This window comes from Amblyomma mixtum, chromosome 1 (genome assembly GCF_055824585.1).
Source record: "Amblyomma mixtum isolate Tamu chromosome 1, ASM5582458v1, whole genome shotgun sequence".
Lineage (NCBI taxonomy): Eukaryota > Metazoa > Arthropoda > Arachnida > Ixodida > Ixodidae > Amblyomma > Amblyomma mixtum.
The window spans coordinates 38829401-38853953 of NC_143012.1; the positions used below are offsets into that span (position 1 = coordinate 38829401).

A 24553-nucleotide genomic window follows, 5' to 3' on the forward strand; every position below is an offset into this window, starting at 1 on the left:
AGTTTTCTTGTTGATAAATGAGTCTTTTGCTGCTCTACAAATGTCAGCTTAGCCCGAAAGAGTCAGAGAATGAATTAGTACAGAGAAAAATAATTAGGTGGAGTTGTTTTACTCTTCAGTTCATGGCGGCGCAGTAGCACTATAGTCGAGCCCGGATATATCGAACGCGGATATTTCGAATCATTGGTTATATTGTGCACACAGATTATCCCGGTGAAAATCCAGCGTAAAAGTATGGGAAAGTCACGGACTATATCAAACTCTAATTCCGTTGTAATCACAAACTGAACTTTTTGATTGTGTGTGAGTGTTCACTTTGTGATTATCGAGAACCATCTGACCATGGACTGTAACTTTGTTAATCATTTGATATATCGAACTGCATGCCGTGCCCCTGCCAGTAGCGCTTCTTCTAAGGAGCATGATTAAAGATTATTAAAGATGAAAGGCGAGCTAGTTGATGCTTTTGATTCACTGGCTGAAAGTTGGATGCTCTAAGGACACTATTTTATCACCTTTTGTGGGCGGAGATAGGTCGCTGCGCAGCCTCGGACACTTGCTGGCAGTGCTAACAATGAGAAACCATTTGATGAGGTGAACAGCTGGAGGGGCATCCTTCGATCTCTTGTACTCATTTTCCACGCCACATCGCTGTCATGCTGTGAAGCTAACAACTAAAGCCTAGTGGTGGCCCTCGCCTGGCGTGCTTCGCTGACTCCGCTGCCGAAGACGTTGTGGAAATCAGCGGTGCCTGAATTTTAATGGGCGATTGCTGTATTGATATCATACTGCTAAAAGGATCAGACATTTTATAACAGGCAGTGGCTAGTTTCAAAGAACCGTCCAATGTAGCTTCAGTGCAAAGCAGGTTAGGCCTACCAATGCCTAGCGAGTAGTGCACAGCTGGAGAGTCGGCGGGTGCACGTCACTGCAAGAAGTGCATCACTAGCATGGATGCAATGTATTCTTGCATCTAGGTTACAGATAAGTGCATCTATCGCCATTTTATACATATTGAATTATCAATATGTCGAACTTTTTCGCGATTCCCTTTGAGTTCATTATATCCGGGTTCAACTGTACCTCTTGGTAGCAGTGGCTTTTTGTATGCTTACGTAAATGCTCATAGTGCTTTCATGCTTTCCCCTAAACACAGTGCTGTGCTGTCACAATTTGTGGCTTGGTTCTGCAGGTGACTAGGTCATTGTATCATGATTGAGCTCTGCTAAGAGCCTGAACATTGCCACGTGCTAGTGAAGCTATGGAATAAATTTGAACAGCACAAAGGACTCAAACACAGAAAATATAGAAAAAGCGCTCTTGCTATCCACCGTGTATTTCCTGTGTTCATGTCCAGTTGTGCTGTTCAGATTTACTGCATAAATCAACTAGCTGTTCAGCGAGCACTATTGCAAAGATATGGAAGTCACCAAAAAACAAAATGCACATTCACATGAGCACTACATCAGCCGAGTACAGGTCAAATTTGTTATACATTGCAACAAGAAGTGATGACAAAGACAAGCTAACAAGGAGTCAGCTATCCCTGAACAAGAGGTGCGAAATCTTCGAAATCGATTAGAGCTTGCAAGCAGTATATGCGAGCCTTCCTTCTGCATAGGTTTAGTGTCTGCTTTGTAGTGGATGCAGTTGGCATATTGTGAATGTGTAGCCTAATCCCGGCATGAAATTTTTTTTATTTGAATTACTTGCAAACATGCACAAAACACAAGAGACATCACAAAATGGGTGAAACATGCAAGAAAACTATAAAAAGTTTAATGTATTTCATATGCATTACTGAGTAACAGCTGCGTATATATCTCACATTAGAGTGCTGACCTTTCAGAAAATCAGGTGTGCAAATATTACGTAAATTTTTTACTCGGATACAAGATCAGAAAGGCACTTTATCCGACACACTCAGCCTAAACATGACAGCTAGCGGTCATTATTTCTTTGTTAAGTGGCCTTTGGTGATGACTGTTGCAATGATGCTAGGAGAACAGGCCAGGGCAGTAATCTTGTAGCCATCTGGTAAATGCGGAGCTGGAAGGATCTTTACTGGTGTGTTGTCTGGCTTCAGTGTTTTCCACTGCACGAACTTTGTACCTGTGAAGTGACAAGATTCTGCATTGCAAACATACTCGGAAAATAGGTGTTAGCGGAGAATGCACAGGGCCCTTTGTTCTTGTTTTCATACTTTCCAGGAGGTATAAAGGCATTTATAGACAGTCTTGCTTACTAGAAGGCCTGTCATGTGCAACATGCAAGTGTATCCGCATTTGCATCATCCTTAGTGCAAAAGAAACTTCGCAACGTATCCGCTACAGCGACCGGCAAGAGCAAAACTAGCCTGTACCTCTTCTTTGTCACCATCGTCGTTTTCAAATACTTCGCCCTTTCACACTAGTGCACTGTGGAGAAGCCACACTGGCAGTGGGGTTCTGTTTCTGCTCGTGTGGCATGACCCATGTTGGCCCGTTCGTTGTATTGCATTGTTGTTGTTCTCAGATGATTCGCCCAATCGTGTTTACGTACTGCAGTGAAGCCAATCAAACAGCTGAATGCCACATGTGCAGTCTTGCCAGGCTTGCTCGTATGCTCGCGTTATCATAGCAAGATTTTCAGTGCTTTGCCCCATTCACTTAAGCACTGAATGCGGAGAAGCTGCTTTGGTGGCGGACAACCGGTACAGTTCGACTCGTGTCATGTGCCCTAGGAGAGACTAGCTCGTATGTTAGTGCACCTTCTGTTGGTTGCTAAACAAACGTATCGTATGATTATAATTTGGCAAAATTATGTTTGTACTTCTCTGAAATCATATTATCCAGGAAGGTATTCACCAGAAGACTAGTGTAACTCTATGGGACATTTTTATTGCTCGCGATACTGAGCACATGAACCGGAAAATCGAATCCGGAAACATATCAACGAGGCTCTACTGTACAGGTATTGGCACCACTGGCCATTTTCGCAAGCAGACTGTAGCTTCATGAAGACAGTTTCTCGTGCGTGGATCCCCGAGGCTATTCTACACTGCTATTCACTTCCAAGCGGCCATCATGAAGTCTTTCTCTGTCTTGACATCACGAGTTTAGTTGATTGATGGGAAAAGTTTTAAATCTCATTTCCTCAGCAATAAATACACCTGTGCTGCCAAGCACACATCAGTATGGCAAGAAAGAGCCATATAGAATCGATTTTTGCTCGGAACGAAAATTGGATCGAGTTTTCTGTGTCCCTTCAGTGATCTTGGAGAAATCAGGTGCATGCCTGGTAGAACCATGCTCAATCTGTCGGGCCTTTATATTAACTGAGAGAACACTGCTACAGTTCCCATTTTAATGCAGAGCAGCATAACAGCTGCAATTGGCTGTGTTGAAGTTCTCACACAGCTGTGCCAGTAGCGCCATCTCTGGCCCAGAAGGGGTAGAAGCACTCCTCGTTTCACGTTGCTAGCTTTTGTCCTGCTGCTGGCTGCCAGCAAGAGATGGCGCTGCTGATTCCGCTCTTTTCTTTTTTCGCGTGCTATTGATGCAGACGTTGTTGACTTTCAATTAATTTCAACCAAAGCAGTTAAATGCCCCACTCTAATGTAGCATCAAACAAAACTTGCCACCAGGTGCCATTTCTGTGCAAAATTTGGCCATGAACAAGCCTCCGGTTCAGTTGGGAGAAACGTTCTAGGAGGGGCTCTTAGCGACACAACGCTCAGTAGATCAGTGTATTTCAGTAGGAACATTGTACGTGACGCTGACAAACCTTTAAGGATGGCCACAAACAGGTCTCCTGCGCAGCCCACATGTGTAGCTCGGGCTTCAAGAGAGACCATGGTGACAGGTGTATTGCCAGTGGTGGTAGCGGCAGCCGAACTTTGTTGCATGCCAAGGAGGAAAACCATACCAACATCTGCAGAGAAGTCGTAAATGCAAAGGGGCTGGTCAATGTTTAAACTTCTAGCCTCTCGTGGCATGCTACAGGCTCTTGCCATGAGCTATATGTTTAAAGTCAGATCATTTTGTAAGCATTATAGCACAGAAGCTTCTTTCTCTCAGCCGAAACAAATGTGCTGTCCCCACCGCTCCTGTCATCATTTTGCATTGCCAGCGCTGCGGAATACCACCAACTAGAACAACTTGCGATCCTGGTCAAAATTTTCGAATCCGAAAATTGTCTTTTGCTCTCTGTGCTTTCGAATTCTTGAACAGCTGAACTTGACTGAGAAGGCTCTCAGATGATAAAGTACAAATCGCCCCTCCTGAACTCCGAAGTACTACAATGTTAGTGGAACCCTATTTGAACTGTTATACACCCGGAGAGCATACTCTGTTCAGGTTTCAGTGGCTGGCACTAGAAAGCGTAAACTAATTTAAAAACAAAAGGCTGATAAACGGGACTCATTTTACTATAGTAGGATACTGCTAAATAAAGAAGTGGCAAATACCGTTCAAGCAAGTCCTCCAATCTGTGACATCACCCTATTATCATGCGCCGTTGCTTATCAACTACCCTGCACGTGCTAGCGTGCACTTTGTTCTTGAGTTGCATACAACTAACACACAGTCTGATTTTGAGGACTGGGTGTCACGTGTCTGCATCACCTCACCAGTCAGAACGATGGTGCCATCTCCATTTCCAGCCACGCAAGTCACGTCATGGCATGCAAACAGGTGTCGTGGAAGCCGTGTGAATTCTCCAACATCCTTCCCACCATTTCCGATGCCTAGTTTGTTGTTCCTGCAACAAAGCAAGTTGAGCAGCAGTGAAGGAAAGACAAGCAGTGTGCGAAAACACACATGTCTTGGCAGAATGCTAGTGCAGTTTAAAAAAAGTGTTTCTTTCTTTTGTGCATCTGCCACTGTGCAGAGCAGTCTTGTGAAGAAACTTTGTTATGTTATGCTTGATGTTGAATGTCGTTGTACTTGTATCGGGGCTCATTTGCATGCGCATAGTAGGGGTGTACGAATAGTACTTTTTCCAAACTGAACCAAGTACGAATAGTTCAGCTAAAAACCAAATTAAACATGAACCAAATAGTGAGAGAACCGAATCGAATATTCGCTACTTGTGCAAATATTCAGTGAGCAGTTGTGAGAAACAGCGAAGCGCTATTTCGCAGTTATAGCTGTATCGATTAAAAGACTCAACAGTGACCTTCATTTGGAGGGGTTGCAACATGAAGCTAGTGTATTGACTTTATCACTGTCATGTTATGTGCATAGGAAAAGTACCTCTTGCTGTTGATAATGGAAGATAATAAGTTAGTGCCATATCTCAGTGCATGAGATGGGCGAGAGCTGCGTATGAGGCATGGCTTTCGAGGTCGGGCTTAAAGGCTAGGTTTAGTGAACCTGCCTGGGTCCTGCTGCATCAACCAAGCTCTGAGGCCACGTATGAGGCAACACTGTCACGTGAATGGACCGCATCGTGGCGCTGAGCCGTTCATTCAGCACATATTGATTGCGGCAGCATAGCACATGGCATGTAGGGTTCCCGTTTTTGGAGTAGTCGTGAAAGGAAAATACGACAGGCATTATTCGAAGTTTGCTTCAATTATTCGAAAAATATCTGGAAACTTGAGAACACAATCGATTTGTTCAGAACAATTTTGAACACACACTATTTGATTTGCTCAAGTAATCGGAACAAGAGGATATTGACTCGGTGTTTGAAATTTCCGATTATTCACACACCCCTACCACATAGTGCTCCACAGTGGAGACACATGACTTGCAAGTCTACTCTAGAGGCTGCTTGTTCAATGCCTGCGACTTCAGACGCCTTTTAACTTGGCAGTGACTGGCTCAGCAGCAAAAGCACTAGTAAAGTTGACATCAGTGTGATTAAATTCATTGGCTGAAACCTGCCATACATTATTTATTATTAGTAATTTGCCTAAAGAAAGTCCATAGGTTCTTGCACCAATCCTGCATAGTTCACAGTTAACAAACACATATTAAACGCACACTGAGGGCAAACTGAAGTTGGTCTGTACCAATTGATTCTAATGTCAGATACGCTACTTTTACTGAAACTACACATTCTATAACTTAAGAAAGCACTGCCACGGTGGCTCAGTGGTTACGGCGCTCGGCTGCTGACCTGAAAGACGCGGTTTCGATCCCGGCCGCAGTGGCTGAATTTCGATGAAGGCAAAATTCTAGAGGCCCGTGTACTGTGCGATGTCAGTGCACGTTAAGATCCTCAGGTGGTCGAAACTTCTGGAGCCCTTCACTACGGCGTCTCTCATAGCACGGGACGTTAAAAACACTAATAAACCAATAACTAATATAACTTATAAAAGGATGAAAAATGAAATACAGCTTTCACTACCACCATTTATTAAAACAATCAAACTGCACTGATGTCAAGTACTTTGTCATTTTTGGATCTATGAGGGCATGCTATAGCACTATTCACTTGCGGGCGGTAACTACAGGGTCAATAATTCTCTTAATGCCATTATCAAAGCCAGGAGCTTGAATCGAGGGACAGGAAAAACTACTCTATTTTCAACTCCCAAATTTCTCATACTGCGTCTTTCTATCTTTTGCTACCGAATGGATCTCAACAGAGCCGCAAAAGGCCAAAGAACAGAATTTTAATCTGAACAAAAATTGGATGGAGTTGACCTCAGCGTGTGTGCTATTAAGCTTCGGACCTGACCTGTTGCTGCCACAGACCCACAGCTCGCCCGCATCCGTGATGAGGAAGCTGCTGTCCGCAGTGCAGAAGCAGTGTACGGGAAAAACACCCCTGGAAAGTTCCACTTTCACCGGAAGGTCCGTTGAAGCCGAAAGTTCTAAACCCAGCATACCTGTCAAAGAAGAGCACAGTGACAACACAAGAAGACGCAGTGAATGCTCACATTCCTGTAATAGTTACCCTCTAGTTATTAATTTATCTTATAGTTATCCTCATTCCCAGGTGAAGATCGTAACTGGTCAAACTGGTTTAAGGAACAATTTCCCAGTTGATTCCAGTTAGTTTCCCGGTGGCTCCCAGTTGACTGCTACTGGAACCCAGCTGAAAGCCAACTAGTATCCAACTGGAATTAACTGGGAAATTGTTTCTTAAACCAGTCTGACCAGTTGCGATTTTTGCCTGGGTTGTTTTTCAATTTTAGTGCATCTAGGACATGAAGAGGCTGCTCTGTAACCGCAGAACAAAAATATAATTGCACTATACATTACTGTCATTCTTTAGAGCCATTTACTGTCACAGTGCACACTAAGCCAGTGTGCATGCAGCAATATTGCTGTGTATGCTGCAAGCCCTAGTCTTTACGTAGAGCTGAATCTCAGCCTGACGGAGTGAAAAGAGGCTGCAAGTTATTCATATAGATCAGGAATGTAATTTAATAAAAAGGAGATTTGCCTTTTCTGACTATGTGCATATGTGCATGTAGTTGTAGATGCAGGATAGCTAAAGCTAGGCCTGGGTGGCCAAGGCATCCAGCCTTAAAAGCACTACAAAAAAGAGCAATAAAAGGCAGAGACCATGTCTGGCATCTCCCCATGCAAAGACCTCGTGGTTTTCGTCGATGGCGACAACGTGTGATGCTGAACAAGCCACATCGCATATTTCATGGCCGAGCAAGGCTTCCACTATTTTGGGCTTCTAAAAAAAAGAAGAAAGAAAGTTGAAATATTAATGCTGACTGGGTTACCTTACGTGCAAGGCAAGTAAAAAAGTGTATGGCATGTCACATTATATGACTTAGATTAGTATTAGACGTACGTTAGAAATGTCGGAATGGTCTCCGTGACCGAGGCTACCTGACTGACCACACCCGCAAGACAGCAGAATCTTGCGTTCTGAAAGAAATGAGCATTAATGGAAGTGGTAGTGACAAAGGTTCACTATGTACCTGTGAATAACCTAAATTGCCATGGAATCATGCTTCCTATTCTAGCTCTGCAAGAGATTTTGTAGACAAATGATAAATCAGAGTCTCTTGGCTTGTTCAGAGAGTTAGTTGGGCATTGTGTTATACCTATTTTGGTGACTTTAAGATAACAGCAGCATGAAAAAAAAACAATTTCTATAGGCACCAGGCTGCTATACCTAAAAAATTGCTTTGAGAATTGCAGTGAGATAGAATTGCAGCAATGCATAGCAACCTACACCCAGAGCCTATATTGATAGCAATGCAAAACACACAGAAAGCTTAAGAGACAGTTCGGTTGGTTACACTTCTATGACAAGTATGAAAAAAAACTGAGATGGCTGATGACAAGAACTGCAGAGGACATGCGTGAACCTTTGATTATTTCAACTGACTAAGCAATTAGGCAAGCAACTGGTGAGTTAATGAGTTACCCGAGAGCAAAACGATGAAGTCAGTTCCACAGCTGGCACGTATAATGTGATCATTGTGGTGGTCCTTCATAACTTCTGGTTTGTACGTTTTCTCCCCCGCTGCTGCTGCCTGTAGCGGAAAGGGCAGTTTCGAGATTGTTTGAACATGATGACCTCTTTCTTTTTCTGTCACCGAAATGATGAAATCATCTCAATAATAGCTCCCCTTCCTTTCAGTATTACATTTAGGTTGAGCAACATCTGCATTTGCAAGCAAATCTCTGTCCTTGCTGTAGACATTAAAATGAGCAGAATTACTTAATCTAAGAAATGAAATCGCAGTGCCATTTTATTTGTTTCTATCACTGAACGATGGAAAGACACTCACAACTATGGAAAATATAAAACTATGTGCACACATTTTTTCTGAATTCCAGGACCGGATTAGCTGGCGCACACTTTCTACATGTACTGAAAAAAAAAAAAAAAATCGGAATGAATGATTCTAACAGTACCATATTCCAAGTGATGACGCTGCCTTGTGCAGTGATGCCCACAACTGAATTCAACCCAACAGCCACTTCATTAATGTAGCCGTGCCCATCGGGCACATCTAACTTCGTTGCTTCCGTTTTGCTGTTCTCCCACACAAGCAGTGAAGTAGACAGATCTCCTGGAGAATTTGCCAGTATCAGAAACAGAGCTTTACTTACACGTACAAGTAGTCTGTACTGTCTTCACTGTGTGAAATAGATCATGTCACAATTACTCTTGGCTGCGCACAATATAATCTGCACAAGCATGCAAAGTGGTGATATCACAAAACTTTTCAATTTGCAAAAAGGGATCCCTACAGAAAACACTCGGCAGTGGGTGCAATCAGGAATGCTCATTGCTGAATTTAAGGGCGACCGTGAACTTTAGAAAATAGGCACCTTAAACACTGAGAACAGTCCTAGACATTGTAGAAGCTGTCATACGTTACCATGATCACTCTGTAGAATTTTGGTTGCTTTTACGTAGTAAATGGAAAGTATTAAAGCTGCGCACTGGAGACAATAAAAGATAACAGAAGAACAAGCATAACAAAGCTCTGCACCAATATTTACATTTTCTGTGCACACGAAATCCTCAGAGGTGCGCTTAAATCCGCGGGCAGTGAGCAGAGTAAAATCGTGAAGACTATAAGCAGAAGGGTGAGTTTAAGCCTAGGCTTGTATCTAATTTGAGCTAGGACAAGATGATCATACCTGAGCTGGCATGGGAGCATGGTCCGATGCTAGCAAGGGACAGCGATGAGGACAAACGGTCTTTCCTGGAGGCAAAGCACAGTGCTTTGGTAAGCCTTTCCCTATTTTTGTTTTCACAATGCATTTTTTTTAGTAAGATTCAGTGTGGTTTTCCGACAAAAAAAAATCTTCTCGCTAGACTAGAGGATCAGCTCCTCTCTACCTTCTTCCCTCCCAAATTCGTCCCTGTGTCTTAAACTATGGCAAGTGCCTAGTTGCCCTCAAGAGAAACGTATACAACAGCTGTATCTTACCAGTACTCACCTATGAGGCAGAAATCTGGAGGCTAACAAAGAGGGTTCAGCTTAAGTTAAGGACAACGCAGTGAGCTATGGAAAGAAAAATTATAGGTGTAACGTTAAGAAATCGGAAAAGGGTGGAGTGGGTGAGGGTTAATGATATCCTAGTTGAAATCAAGAAGAAATGGGCTTGGGCAGGGCATGTAATGCGAAGGCAAGATAACCGCTGGTCCTTAAGGGTAATGGAGTGGACTCCAAGAGAAGGCAAACGTAGCAGGGGACGGCAGAAAGTTAGGTGGGCGGATAAGATTAAGAAGTTTGCGGGGATACAGTGGCCGCAACTGGCAAAGGACAGGGTTAATTGGAGAGACATGGGAGAGGCCTTTGCCCTGCAGTGGGTGTAGTCAGGCTGACGATGATGATGATGATGAGATCTGAGTGGGGAGTCCTGTGAGCTTTCTTGCTCAAAACATTGAATACACATGGCACTCCTAGACCAGCATGTGAACGGCTCCAGCCTGTCAGCAATGCTACCATGCCATTTAAAAGCATGCAGTTCCCACTCCTGCCTACCCTTAGTGTATCGCTGCTACTTACTGGGCAACACAGGGCAGAGAGCCAACAGAGAGATATAGGTTGCAGATAATGTGCAGTAGAATTGGCTGTGCTAGGATCTGGTTGGTAGAAGGCCGCATTGAAGGCTCCTTTTGCAGAAGCTTCTCGAGGAGACGACGAAGCTCAATGCTGTAGTGAGTAGGCACGGGTGCATATTCGCCACGGATGATCTTGATCACTAGGTTCGGGACGTGCTGTGTGAGATATGACAGCGTGATAGTTGGAGGCAGAAAGTGAATGCGAAAGTCGCAGCACAATGCACTGATGAACAATTTTTTATTGTGGCAGCGATGGTAAACAGTAACGATGGTAATAAACGATAAACTGGAATAAACAAAACAATTTACCCTTTTTTTGCTTTTGTGCACTATGTGCTGTGGTATAATGTGAGAAACAGTTGGTCACCACACAAACAGGCACACTCAAGTTCGCAGTTCCAAGCCCCAAAGCTCAGCACAGGAACGGTTTCTAAAGCTGACTTATCACTTCTGTAGGTTTTTGTGAGCGGTCCTCAATCTTTCATAATTGTGCACTGTGTGACAAAGCGCACTATCTCTTTTTTGACACTGTAACAATTGGCAGGTTGTGAGTGTTAATTCAATGTTTTGACTACAATAAGGTTTCCTGTGTCAGCAGTGAAAAGTATTGTCTGCGCTTCCCTGTATGACCTGCACATTGCAATCTGAGTGTCAGACAGCGCCTTCAGGTGATAAGAAAATTAAGCTACCTCTTGGCTTTCACATTCCAAAAACTTCTACAAGCACCTGTATGCACCGGTCAGTTACAAGTAAAGGCACCCATGTAAATTTCGATGAAGGCGAAATTCTAGAGGCCCGTGGGCTGTGCGATGTCAGTGCTCGTTAAAGAACCCCAGGTGGTCAAAATTTCCGGAGCCCTTCACTACGGCGTCCCTCATAGCCTGGGTTGCTTCGGGACGTTAAACCTCAATAAACCAAACCAAAAATGCACCACGCCATCTTGTTCAGAAGACTAAATGGAAAGAGAGGGTCATACGTGCACTTTTTATTAAAGGATGCCCACCAGTAGTTATACGACAAACAGTATGCAGTGGTTTGTATATCGCGACATTAAACTGAAGAGAGACTTGGAAGGAAGCTGGCGAGCAGGTTTTTATTGCGAAAGCAATACTACTTGCACTTTCACGCCTTTGCCGTGCAGCGGCGGTGACCACCATTGACGTTCATTTGACCTTGATTGCATTAGATTGGATTAGATTGCATTAGATTGGATTGGACTGGATTAGATTACATTACATTGTATTGAATTGCATCGGATTGCATTGGATTGGAGTGGATTGCATTGGATTGGATAGGATTTCATTGGATTGGATTGGAGTTGAATGGATTGGAGTGGATTGGATAGATTTGAATTGCATTGGATAGGATTGCATTGATTTGGATTATCTTAGATTGCACTGCATTGGATTGTAGTGGATTGCATTGGATTTGATTGGATTGTATAACCGATGCACCACCACAAGTCTAACCACAAGCACCACCACCAGCTACACTACCAGCTGTACCATGGCGTAGGTACGGATATTGCTTTCGCATTTACCGGGCTTAACCAAGCTAAGCCACAGCGAATTTTTTTTTTTACTTAGCATGAGGTTAACCACTGGTTAAATTATAAAGACAAGGCTTTATTGCAGTGCTTGTAATGGTAACTACAGAAGTATTCGGGTGGTTTTATTGGCACCAAGAATAAAAATTACGGAAGCTTATGGAAGCATTATTACGGAAATTATGAAATTACGGAAGCATTATTATCATAATGCAATGACAGCACATTAGCATTAGGTCTTCTTGCTTAAAAAGCTAAGGTTGCTTATTTAATCAGCGAAAAGTGACTGGCGTTGGCTGATTGGCTCTCCGCCTTCCATGATAGCCACCCGTTGGGTTGTTCCGGCCTCTCCTCTACAATTGGAAAGGGAGACTTCCCTTTCTCCACTGTGTCACTTGCCAACCATGACAGGTGGTACGCCTCAAACTACACTGGACACCGGACACTCTTCCTTCATGGTGGGCTTCGAATGCTAACATTAATATTGTATGGTTTTAATAGAATCCAACATGTGAACTGATATTCCTGCTCATTAGACTACTGACCTGTGCTTACAGGTGCTGAAATAAGGGACAGGACATAGCAAAATAAGTGTAGAAATGACAGACTCACATTTCCTTCAAACGGAGGTCTCAGTGTTAGCAGCTCGTAGAGAATACAGCCCAGTGCCCATATGTCACTCTTCTGGTTGTAGCTGAAATAATTCCAGACTGGGCAAACTACAAAGGCACTCTCTTGCACGTGTGCAAGCACGTCATCAAAAGCCAGAAATTCTGCTGTTCAAGAAGAAGGAAAATGGCAAAAGCAAGCAAGTACTTACGGTTTCCCTACGCATATTTCTGGTGAGAGGTTGTTTGGTGTGCCGACCAGCTGAAATTAGAGTTGTTTATTTGGTCAGAATTCTTTTATCAAAGACAGTTACAGTTTTGGACAGGCATTTCTGCCACCACACAACAGCATTAATTGACATTTATTTATCTGACATCAAGCATAGAGAAGTCGTGTGGACATGCAACGTTTTGGTCATAAGTCATGAGTAGTGTCAGGAAATGGCACTTTTTGCAGGAGCATTTCAAAAGCCACGTTATTTATTAACATGCTTTCAGAAACAGATCTAGTATGCTGCAGGTCTGTGTACTGTGCAATGTTAGTGCACGTTAAAGAACCCCAAGTGGTCGAAATTATCCGGAGGCCTCCACTACGGCGTTCCTCATAGCCTGAGTCGCTCTGGGACGTTAAGCCCCGTAAAACCATAAAATCTTTTCCTGATAGCCAAAATGAACAAACTAGTCCAGCGGCGAGTGTTTTTAAGGTGCACTGTTCAAGAAGTTGTGTTTTATAGTGGCAGTACTGGTAAGTGCAGAAAACTGGGCAAGTTGGCATGGGTTCATGGTACACCAATTGTACTAGGGAATGTAGACAGAAAGAGAAGACAACACAAGCACTGGATAGAAAAGTCAGATGATGTTCAACACTTGTGTTGTCTCCTGCATGCATTCTTTGCATGCAAACGCTGAAAAACCGCACACTTGCAACAAAGAAACTCTCACACTTTCTGCCTTGCTCTTGCTGCTGAGGATTTTGGAGATGCCAAAGTCGCCGACTTTGATTATAGTCTTGCTCTGACTCAAGAGCAGGTTTTGAGTCTTGAGGTCCCTGTGCAGGATCTGCCTGGAGTGGACATGCTCGAGAGCAAGCACAATTTGTCCAAAGTAGTTCAGCACTTCCTGGTGATAGAACAGAGAATATTTGTCGCGCCACAAACGTGAGAAACATGTGAATATTAATACAGATAGGTCTCAAAATGTGCAAACGATACAAGCAATTGAATGTGGTACATCACCTTCTCTGGGAGCAGAGCACGGCCCCTCTGCCTGAGGTATTCGTATAAAGTACCACCTGCATGCAATAAAGCGTCAGAACCTTGGGGCTCGCTGCCGTGAAACTTCTCCACACAGCGCTAATTTTTGTTTGAGCTTGAACGTCAATAGTCAGAACTTAAGTAACCCCATTAACTCTACACAGTTCACATTGCTGGCAGTCTCCCGACCAACAGTGCAAAAAGGATGAAAAAGACAGACTGCTTTTCTGGTGTCACTACACTGGATGGAAGTGCAGTGGGCCATTGCCTAGTCAACAAAAGAAGAAAGTGCAAGAGCTGCATAGAGTTGTAGGATTTGAGGGTGAAGTAAAGTCACATTTCACCAGTTTAAATGTCACAGGCGACACAATTTTTTCCACATTTCAGGTTCAGCATTATTAATGCTGTGTATTTGATGTGTAGTGCTTAGCTTACTTGGCTCTGAGTATCAAGTGCACTTTGTTGATTTTGTTTCCTTAAGAACCACTGCGAGCCTTCCTATCTATTCTAGTAGCCCAGTGTACTACTAATTCACTGAAAACTAATATAAATTGTAGTATTTTGGCTTCTGTATAGTCGGACATTGATCTAACTTAAAGTTTTCTTGAAGCTTACTGCTTTAAGAACGAAACACAAATCTTAAGTGTTCCCCCTGATGGTGGTAGGTGGAGTGGTCCAATCTATCAATCACAGTGTGCCATGCTGTACCCCTCCGCCACCTTCTCCACCCCTAGCATGTGACTGACGACCATGGTTCCACAGACTTGCCCTGTATACTTTCTTCCTGTCCTCTCCCTCCCTCCTTCTTCCCTCTCTCTCGCCCTTTTACTTTCCCCTTATCTCCCTTGAAAGTGGAGAGGCTTTTTACCCCTCACCACTTTGCCTCCTTTCACCGAGGCTTCAGAAGCCAATGCCTGACGCTTTTTGCGACAAGGGGCGTTCTAATGCTAACGCATTAAAAAAATTAAAACGAGTCTGACCTGTTGATATCCAAATATTAACGCGCATGCAATTATTGGCCGTAATTAACATGCATTGATCTTGTAATACAAACCAGTCTGAGTGATTGGACTTGAATGGGAACGCTCTAATTCGGTGCTGTGTTTATCCACACAATCTGTAGCTACCTTTAACTTTGCCAAGTCAATGTTTAACTTGCGCACTGCTTCCCGCTGTGTCACTAACCTGGCGCATACTCCATAACAATGGCCAGGCTCTTTTCATCGAGGAAGCTGTCGTAGTAGGCAATGATGTTAGGGTGGTGAAGCATCGCCAACACCTTGGCCTCGGTCAGCGAGCCCTCTTTCTCTTCCGTGGACATCTGCTGCACGGGGATGTGCTTGACGACTACCTTCCGCCCCGTAGATTTCTTGTAGCAAAGCGTTACGACCCTGCAGGACGAACAGAGTACAGGCAGAATCGCTGTACTGTTGAGCAACCAGTGCTACACGTTTGCTGTGCGACAGAGTAGCATGCATCGTCCGCGCGGGCTTGCTAACCAAAGCACGTCGGCATCGACATACCCATAGGCCCCTCTTCCAACGATTTCGAGCTTCTCGTACTGATTCATTTTCATGGACAACATGAAAGCCGAGCCGTCTTCACGTTAAATATAAATTAGACGGCCTGTTCCATCACAGCAACTGCTGTTCAAGATGGTTCCACCACTTCGCGGCGTTATTATTTGCTGCCCTCAACGGCGCAGTGAACTGTCGAGCTGCTAAACGATTATAAAACTAAACGGCAACTAGCGCGCAAGTCGAATGGCAAAGTTTCAAGTTTTGCGCGCAACGCACATATTTTGATAATGATGATGATGATATAAATATAGTTGAGAGATGGGTAGATAGAAGATAGGAGCGTCTCCTTTAAAGCGAGGTAAAAGCAGTTGTCACCATGCTTGTCTTTCTTATTTTTGTTTAACTGCGTTGTCAATCGTTAAGATTCGTCATTTTCTTTCAATACGGTTTCCTACACTTTTAGCCTTATGCCACCTCTCTGCTTTATTCATCCATGGCTTTACTTAACTTCACTTGCGACCTCTGCAGTCAGGTCTGTTTTATAAACTCCAAATCAAGTTTGCTTTAAATATTATTCATTATTTATTTAAATTTGTTTTAAAATTGAACGAATAAATTTATTACTTTAACTTTTTTTACAACTTTTTATTTTAACTGCGCAGAGCAGGCTAGGCGAGCACGAACAAGCCTAGAATCGTGCGTGTGGGCTGCTCTAAGGGCACCGCTCAGCGGTTGGAAAGGACGTGGGTTTTCGGAAACCAGCGGTAAAAAAGAAATAGTTATGGGGCAGTGGTACGGTAGGATGACCACCCAGAACGACACAGCATGGATGACAATACAGAAACCAGAGAAGAAGGTTTTTCAACCCCAGCACGATCCCATGCAGGGGTTTCCTAACGGCAGAAAGCCCAGAGGTAAAGCGATCGTCTGCATGCCTGCTCTTCTTTGACCACCTTTGCAGCTCCGTGTTGACGTTCTGCTTGCTACATCTTGAAGAATGCCTCCTAAACGAATTCGCAGCAGCACGCTGCTTCATTCTATTTTGTAACTGCAGTGTGAAGAATAGTCGTCTGATTTTGTTGCCTCCTCTTGCCAGCCGTGTGTGCGGTACACCGTCTTGCTTTTGAACAGCCGTTGTGCATGTTTTGATAGTTTCGGGTTTTGTGCATATTTTGGTTGTTTTAGGTTTGTGAGTACAACACGGGTTGCACTTTCTGACGCAGCCGCATTGCTCGAACACTTCTTGCGTCACCTTGGACGACTTTCTGTTTGGAATGGAATGCGATAAATTGCGCCGGAATAAGGCAGTGAGTGCACTCAGTGAAAATGATTTTGATGCCCCTAAAACCCCGACGCCTGTGCAACCCACACAAAAACAAAAGGGGGGGGGGGGGGGGGGGGGGGCAATTAATGCTGTGGCTAAACTTCCTTCTAGATGTCTAGCAGCACAGTAACTGCCACTTCAGTTCTATACCGACAGTGAACCTAACCTAACCTAACCTAACTTAACCACATCAGACGTTATAAAAATGAAAGCAAGATTCATGAAGCAATAAGTCTTCTGTGGTAGCATTCATACCTTCCTGAAAGGGCACACATCACTGGGCAATGTATCATGTCGATGGATTTATAGCTCTACTGAATGTTACATCTGGACAGAGCTCTTGCAGCAGTTCGCATTCTGTCTATACAGAATCTCAGACACTTCGAAGGAAGAAAGCTTTGTTTTGTGTCTGACATGCACCTGCTAATTGCGTGGATTTTGCTTTGTCCAGACTCTTTCCATTGAAAGTAACGGCATGAATCAGTCTGAAATCAATTTTTTGTCAGTTAAACAAAAAAAACAAAAAAACTGAACTTTATTTGATTTTCATTTCGCTGAACAAAATGTCAAGATGGGCGAGTTGGTATTACAGTATGACGATATAGCGCAGAAGATGTGATTATGGTAAGCTTTGCAGCCCCATCTCTCTTGTTTTGAGCCAGGTAGTCAGCTGGGCAAGCTGATATGCGTTCACTTCTTCACATAAACAATAGGGAATGAATGGATGGAAAGACACCTAAAGACAGCAGTAGCACTGACTTCATGCTTTTCATTCATTCATAAAAAGCAAATTTTCTCTTCACCTCTCGACTGTTCAAACTTGCACTTAGTTGCAGTTTACCGGCACACCCTACACTTCACACATGAGGATCACAAAAATGTGAAACCATCAGCTCCCTTGATCACCACAACTACAAGTGTCTGCATGTAAAATGCAGTGCGTTTTGGCCACACAGTGACTTTATCTACATCCATGTGTTTTGAAAACATTCTTAAAGGTGTATAAGAACCTAACTTTTGGGTGCGTGTTTTCTTCTTTTTTTGCGTAAGGCATTATTATTCATGGATTACCACCTGATATTCTCCTACGACCTCTAAGTAATTTATAATCTTATTTCTTTCCTGTGCTGTTTCGGTTTCGGTTTAAATAGCTGAACAGTGACTGTTACGTCAAAGTGTGGTTATAGGTCACGTGAGACATGAAAAACTGCAATATAATCACTGCTTCTACATTCATTGTCATTCCGGCTCTTGAAGAAGGCTGGCTTCAGCACTGTGGTGAATTAAATTGATGAAGCAGCGATTATATCGGTTTTTTCATGCCTCACGTGACATATAACGACTCTCTGACGTCACAGCCATCGTTCGACTGTAAACCGGAACCGAAACAGTATGACAGAAAAATTCAATTATAAATTATTAAGCGGCCGTAGGTGAAAGCCATATGGTTATTCATGTATAGTAGTGTCTTCCACATCATTGTTTAGAAGAAAATATGCCACAAAAATTAGGTGTCTATACTCCTTTAATTGCCGATGACTTTGTAGATTTGGCAGGATACCAGATATGTGGATGTGGGAAGCTCGTAGGCACGATCTTCAAAGAGTAATTTTTCAGAGAACTTGTGGCAGCGTTGTGATTTCGAGAAATTTTCATTATATTCACTTCTTGTACAGGGTCAGTCACACTTAGAGGGAACATGGCTCCGCGTGGCTAAGCACACACTGAACATCATTGCGACCAAGCCGTTAGCAAACTCGTGCAAAGTGGCAGATGATACGAAGCACCGCATTGAGGTCCCTGTTATCGTGTGCCACTCTGCACTGATTCATGAACGGGTTAGATGCAATGGCACTCCGCAGGTATGTGGCCACGCGGAGCTGTGTTCCCTCTAAGTGTGATTGACCCTGTACGTGTTTGTCCAACAACGTTCAGTGAAGGATGACGAGGTAGAGAAATAGAAGGACGCAGTACTTGCGAACTCTCAAACCGAGCGTTTATTATGGCAAGAACTGTGGAAAAACCGTTGTTTTAAGCTGTTCTACCAGCACGTGTTATCGTCCACTAAACCATGGTTAGTAAATATAACTATTCCAGTCTGATCGTATTTCATTTTTTTACATTTTTTTTTGCTCTTCGTGATTGGCTTATGAGATGCCACATGTTCCCTCCTTGTCATTGGCTGGAGCCAGTGTGGTATCTAAGGTGTGGCATTGCTTCAGCTAACGGCAATGTGTATACAATGTATATACATTGTATGTTTATATATACAGTGTATAAAAAAAATTGTAATACAGTCAAAATTTAACCGTTATATTTTATCAAGCCAGGGCCAGTTGGCTTTAGATGGTCATAAGTTGCCTTTGATATTCTAATTGACATCGCGGCTATAATAGACTAACATTGACTCCTGCAACAGGAAAGCTTGCTTTAATGCCAAATCGCTTTTTGCTTGTGCCGAGTCCTGCACCAAAAGTTCAAATGGCAGTTGCGTCACTGCTTATATATATGTACGTTGGCCACCTGCAGAAACTCTGTGCAACTTTTTTTGGATCCTTTGTGAGTCATGCTTTCTTTCTTTTTTTCAGAACATCTCCCCCTTATGTTTCAAATTGTCTGTTTAAACTTATGAACACTCCCCCTTATGTTTCAAATTGTCTGTTTAAACTTATGAACAATGACATGACAGGACCAATACCTTGTGTGTATAGGCACAATGCAAGGCTGTTTGTTAGCTCAGCTGGCGCAGCCAGCCAGCAGTGAGAACAAGTTTTAACTCTGATAGTTAGGCATGTGGGGTAGGTGGCAGGCCTGAGTGGTTAAGGACAATGTGCTGTTGTGTCTGCGTCTGTCCACCTTTCTGCACTTCCACACGACTCATGCGGGACCTAGGGGCAGTTTTCACCTTTTTGAACACCATGACTTGGTATCAGGGCCGGGCTTCGTCCGTGCGTAAGTCTGCTGTATGTAGAGCAGCTCTAGCTGGCTCAGATATTCATCAGCACCAGATCTAGCTGTTGGGTTGGCTTACTTGCCACGCTGACGAATTGTGCCAGAGCTCCAGTCTAAACTTGCAGCCCGTTTGCTCAACTGCTTCTCTTGCTTCTCTCCCAACATGCAGAAATGGTGGCCACGGCTGTGGAGATGGAATCAGCGAAGATTCCACGCGAGTATAGAAACTTCTGTGCCCACAAGTTGATAGAGCTGCGCGCCTGCATGAAGGCGAAGTTTCCATTTGTCACTGCCTGCGGGCACGAAAGGCACGAGTACAGCGCCTGTATGTACGACGAGTGAGTACCGTCTTTTTTGCGTCTCGTTTTCATTTTGAGCTATTTTGGTACTTGAGAGCCCCGTCATACGGCAGCTGCAGCTCTACTCTGCACGAAATCAGCCATAAAAGTAAAGTTCTGGGGGCTGATGGAAGTGGGTTTTATGACAGAATGGCCTGATTTGGAAGCTAAAGACATTGAAACTTCGTTGCCAGGGATCAGTAATAATTGAGTGGGTAATTACTCATCAGCATCCATGCAAGCACAGCCACACGGCTACAAAGGAAAGAGTTCCAATATCGGCCTGTTGTTGTGTGCACATTCCTTTCCCACTGATTTCTTTGGTGAAACATACAACCACTGGCCCAGTAAATCAGGCTTCTTTCATGGCTGAACAGTACGTAAAAAAAATTGCCATGTGTAATGTGGCATCTGTTAGCACTTCAGAAAGAAACCTAGCCACATTATTCGGGACATCCTTGCCTTATTACTCTCTCAGAGTCGCCACACCTGTGCTGCTCTATGGCTACACAACAGAATGCTTTCAGTTCGTGCTAGGTGGCCTGCTAGTGATGTGTCCTTTGTTAGTGCTTTTATTGCGAAACTCATAGGCCCCCGAACTCATGGGCCTTGAGTTTTGAGATGAAATGGTTTCTGGTTGTAATAAATTTGCTCCTTGATGTGCATGAAACACAGGTTTAGGGATTTCAAGCAGGCAACTCCATTCTGTGTTGAACCTGCTTTTGCAGCAGTGACCGCATGTATCATTTGTATTGAACTGAAAACCATAACTGGGAGACATAGCATATCACTTCTGCACATTGAAATAAGTGCAAGATAGAGCTTGAAGGCACACTGGGATGCTTGTGAGGGTTGGGAAGCACAGGAGGGTGGTAACACGTGTTCATTTTTCAGCTTGCTATCCTGAGGGACCTTTCTTAAGCTTGCTTTGATTCAGCGTGCCAGTTGGTTTGATCTCCAGATGCTGGAAATTAGTATTTGTGACTTGAAGCTAAACGCTTTTTTAAATATTTGCTGCAACTATTGGTACAGGAGCTTAAACTTAATGGCAAGGTCTGCGGAATTGTGAGCAGATTAGGCTCCATTTCTTGCTTAGCTTGTAACATTGTGGAAGGTATGCAAGTATAGTGCACCCGTAAAAGCATATCGGTGATCCGCATATCACTTGTACTTCTCGAAGCCTTGGCGGTGGTTTTGATGAAAACATGAAGCAATGTAAAACGACTGGCTTGGCATTGCAAATCATGAAAAAGGAATCACGCGTTCAGTTATTGAACCTCTTAAGTGGTGAAGCACTGTTTTGGGCATGGGTGGAGTGAGAGCGAATAGGCATGCCAGCCATGTATCACTCCGCTGCATGTCACTCTTAATTTTTGAGTGAGGGACGGAATGAAAACGTGGTAAAAGGTAGTATCGTGGCGGAGCAGCGCAAAGGACGGGACACAAGAAACAAGGAAGGACGTACACAAGTGCGTCCTTCCTTGTTTCTTGTGTCCCGTCCTTTGCGCTGCTCCGCCACGATGTAACAGTACCAACTAGCCCAGCAACTTGCTCTTCTGTAAAAGGTAGATTGAAATGCTGGTCATTGCCACTTGCAGACTTGAACAGTGCCACAACAAAAGGTACTTGTCTTTGATGTGGATGTATGGTAAACTATTTTTCCGGCATGGATGTAGCCAGCATGAAGAGGTGCGCTAGCTTTAGCAGCGTTGCATGCTCTGAATGAAATGTGCTACAAGCAGAGTGTCATGCCTTCTGCTCATGCCCTCACACCGCTCATCAGGTGTATTGGTTGGAGTGAAACGCAACTCTTGTTTGTGCTTTCAGCTACATGATCCGTTACAAGGAATACGAGAGGGAAAGGAGACTGAAGGAAAGGGAGGAACGCATCGCCAAGAAGGCGAAACCACTACTGCTAGAGTGAGTGTCGTCTCGTATGAGGGGCACTTCTGTGGTCATAGCCTCTGTACAAGTGTTAGAGTTTTTTGTGTAATAAAGAGAAAAGTATGCTCAAGCACAGAAACGAGCTGCCCCTTTTTTTCTTGTGTGCAGAACCTCTATGCGTCTGTTCTGTCAGCCTCGAATGAAACGCAAACGAGACAACTGAAACAGGAGCACTAAAGCAAGAAGGTTTTAGTTGTAGGAGGCAGAATACTAGTGCACTTGATTTATTCTTTGAAGGCATGAACATCACTGTTCAGAATTGGTAATGGATCGTGCCTGTATTTCTTCTTTGGGAGCTGATATTTTTAATTTATGATTTTGCATCAAAGTTATGTTGTTTGCGTTTCATTTGACGTGTGTTGACATTTGTAGTCAAACATTGCTGTGGGAGTAAGTTGTTCTTCAAGGCTGGCTATACAAAAGAGGTGCACTTTCCAGTAACCCACTTATTAATGGACTCACTAATAGAGTGCATGCCCTGCCTTTGAAGAAACATTAGAGAAAGCTGCAAACTAGATAGTTACTGTGCTGTGATTAGTGTCATGGAAAAGTGGTAATCAGTGGCTAATGCCTCAGCCACACCTGTATATTCTTGCTCTGTGGTTGTATCAAGCTCATTCTATAGAAGTTGGTCATCATCATCATCAGCCTGACTACACCCACTGCAGGGCAAATGCCTCTTCCATGTCTTTCCAACTAACCCTGTCCTTTGCCAGCTGCGGCCACCGTATCCCTGCAAACTTCTTAATCTCATATGCCCACCTTTCTGGCGCCCCCTGCTACGCTTGCCTTCTCTTGGCATCTACTCCGGTACTCTCAAGGACCAGCGGTTATCCTGCCTTCGCATGACATGCCCTGCACAAGCCCATTTCTTCCTCTTGATTTCGACTAGGATGTTATTAACCCACGTTTGTCCCCTCACCCAGTCTGCCCGCTTGTGGTCTCTGAACGTTACACCTATCATTCTTCCTTCCATGCAAAGGGGGAAAGCAGCCGGTGAGGATCAGGTAACAGCAGAGCTCTTGAAGAACGGAGGAGAGATTGTGCTACAAAAAGTAGCCACCCTGTATCCGCAATGCCTTACGACCTCGAGTGTACCAGATGCTTGGAAGAACGCTGACATTATCTTAATTTGTTAGAAAGGAGGCGCCAAGGACTTGAAGAATTACAGACCTATCAGCTTATTTTCAGCTACTAGGTATTTACTAAGGTAATCGCAAATAGAATCAGGACAACCTTAGACTTCAATCAACCAAATGATCAGGCAGGCTTTCGTAAACTATATTCTACAATAGACTATAATCACACTGTCAATCGAGTGATAGAGAAATGCACAGAATATGACCAACCCCTTTATATAGCATTCATTGATTACGAGAAAGCATCTGACTTAGTGGAAGCCTCGGCAGTCGTGCAGGCATTGTGGAATCAGGGTGTAGAGAAGTCTTCCGGAAAATACTTCAAGATATCTTCTATAATGACTGCACACCTATCATAGTCCTTCATAAAGTCAGCAATAAAATTCGAATAAGAAAGATGGTGTCAGGCAGGGAGACAAGATCTCGCCAATGCTATTTACCGCCTGTTTACAGGAGGTGTTCCGAGACGTGGATTGGGAACAGTTGGGGGTAAGAATAAATGGAGAATACCTAAGTAGTCTGCAATTCGCTGATGACATTGCCTTGCTAAGCCACTCAGGGCATGAACTGCAAGGCATGATCAATGAGTTAGACAGGCAGAGCAGAACAGTGGGGCTAAAAAAATAACGTGCAGAAAACCAAAGTAATGTTCAGCACCCTCGCAGGGGAACAGTAGTTCACAATTGGTAGCGAGGTGCTGGAAGTGTTAAGGGAATACGTCTACTTAGGGCAGGTAGTGGCCGCTAATCCGGATCGTGAGAGGGAAATAACTAGAAGAATAAGAATGGGGTGGGGCGCATATGGCAGATTCTCTCGTATCATGAATAGCAGTTTATCAATATCCCTCAAGAGAAATTTATACAACAGCTGTATCTTACCGGTATTCACCTACGGGGCAGAAACGTGGAGGCTAACGAAAAGGGTTCAGCTCAAGTTAAGGACAATGCAGCGAGCTGTAGAAGTTATTCTCAGTCAGGCTTCAGGGGGGCAGCAGGCTCTTGCGCTGCAATAGTGTTTTGTGCAGGCACTAATGTGTTGGGGAGGTGCAGCTGAGAATCGCAGCTGTGCGGCACTAGCGACTGAGCAGTGAGCTAATGCCTGCTCTTGCACTTGCTACACTGCACCAATTAAACTCAGAAAAACACAGTCAAGCAACACTTTGATTTGGGTTAGTTGGTTTGGTTTGTAAGGAGAAGTATGCTCAAGTGGCACAGTAATACATTGTTAAGGCGTACTCACTTAAGCAATAGTTACGCTTAAGAAGCAGTCGCGTGAAATCGCCAGCTCTGCTTGTATTAAACCTAATGCATTTGATGCCCACATCTTGGTTAGCGCTACCTATCACTGCATACGAGACTGGAAGGGTCTCATGAGGCAGCTGTGAACTATGCCGTGTATTGCAGGGAAACTTCACCAGTGCTCTTAACATGTAGATTGCAGCTAC

The 24553-nt window shown here is 43.8% G+C and overlaps 2 protein-coding genes across 2 annotated transcripts; one reads left to right on the plus strand and one right to left on the minus strand.

The window, feature by feature from the left end:
- Positions 1-1844: 1844 nt before the first annotated feature.
- Positions 1845-15462, minus strand: niki (nimA-like kinase). Its single transcript, XM_089569622.1, has 16 exons — positions 15416-15462; positions 15078-15283; positions 13875-13930; positions 13582-13758; positions 12852-12901; positions 12644-12725; positions 10430-10641; positions 9555-9619; positions 8820-8977; positions 8326-8434; positions 7744-7820; positions 7503-7623; positions 6670-6820; positions 4610-4740; positions 3766-3912; positions 1845-2112 (listed from the first exon to the last, which is right to left on the minus strand). The coding sequence occupies exons 1-16, from the start codon at positions 15460-15462 to the stop codon at positions 1952-1954; spliced, it is 1950 nt and encodes a 649-aa protein (XP_089425748.1). The 3' UTR covers positions 1845-1951.
- A 635-nt stretch (positions 15463-16097) lies between these two features.
- Positions 16098-22049, plus strand: ND-B18 (NADH dehydrogenase (ubiquinone) B18 subunit). Its single transcript, XM_089548390.1, has 3 exons — positions 16098-16326; positions 19858-20026; positions 21854-22049. The coding sequence occupies exons 1-3, from the start codon at positions 16194-16196 to the stop codon at positions 21948-21950; spliced, it is 399 nt and encodes a 132-aa protein (XP_089404516.1). The 5' UTR covers positions 16098-16193; the 3' UTR covers positions 21951-22049.
- The last annotated feature ends 2504 nt before the right edge of the window (positions 22050-24553 follow it).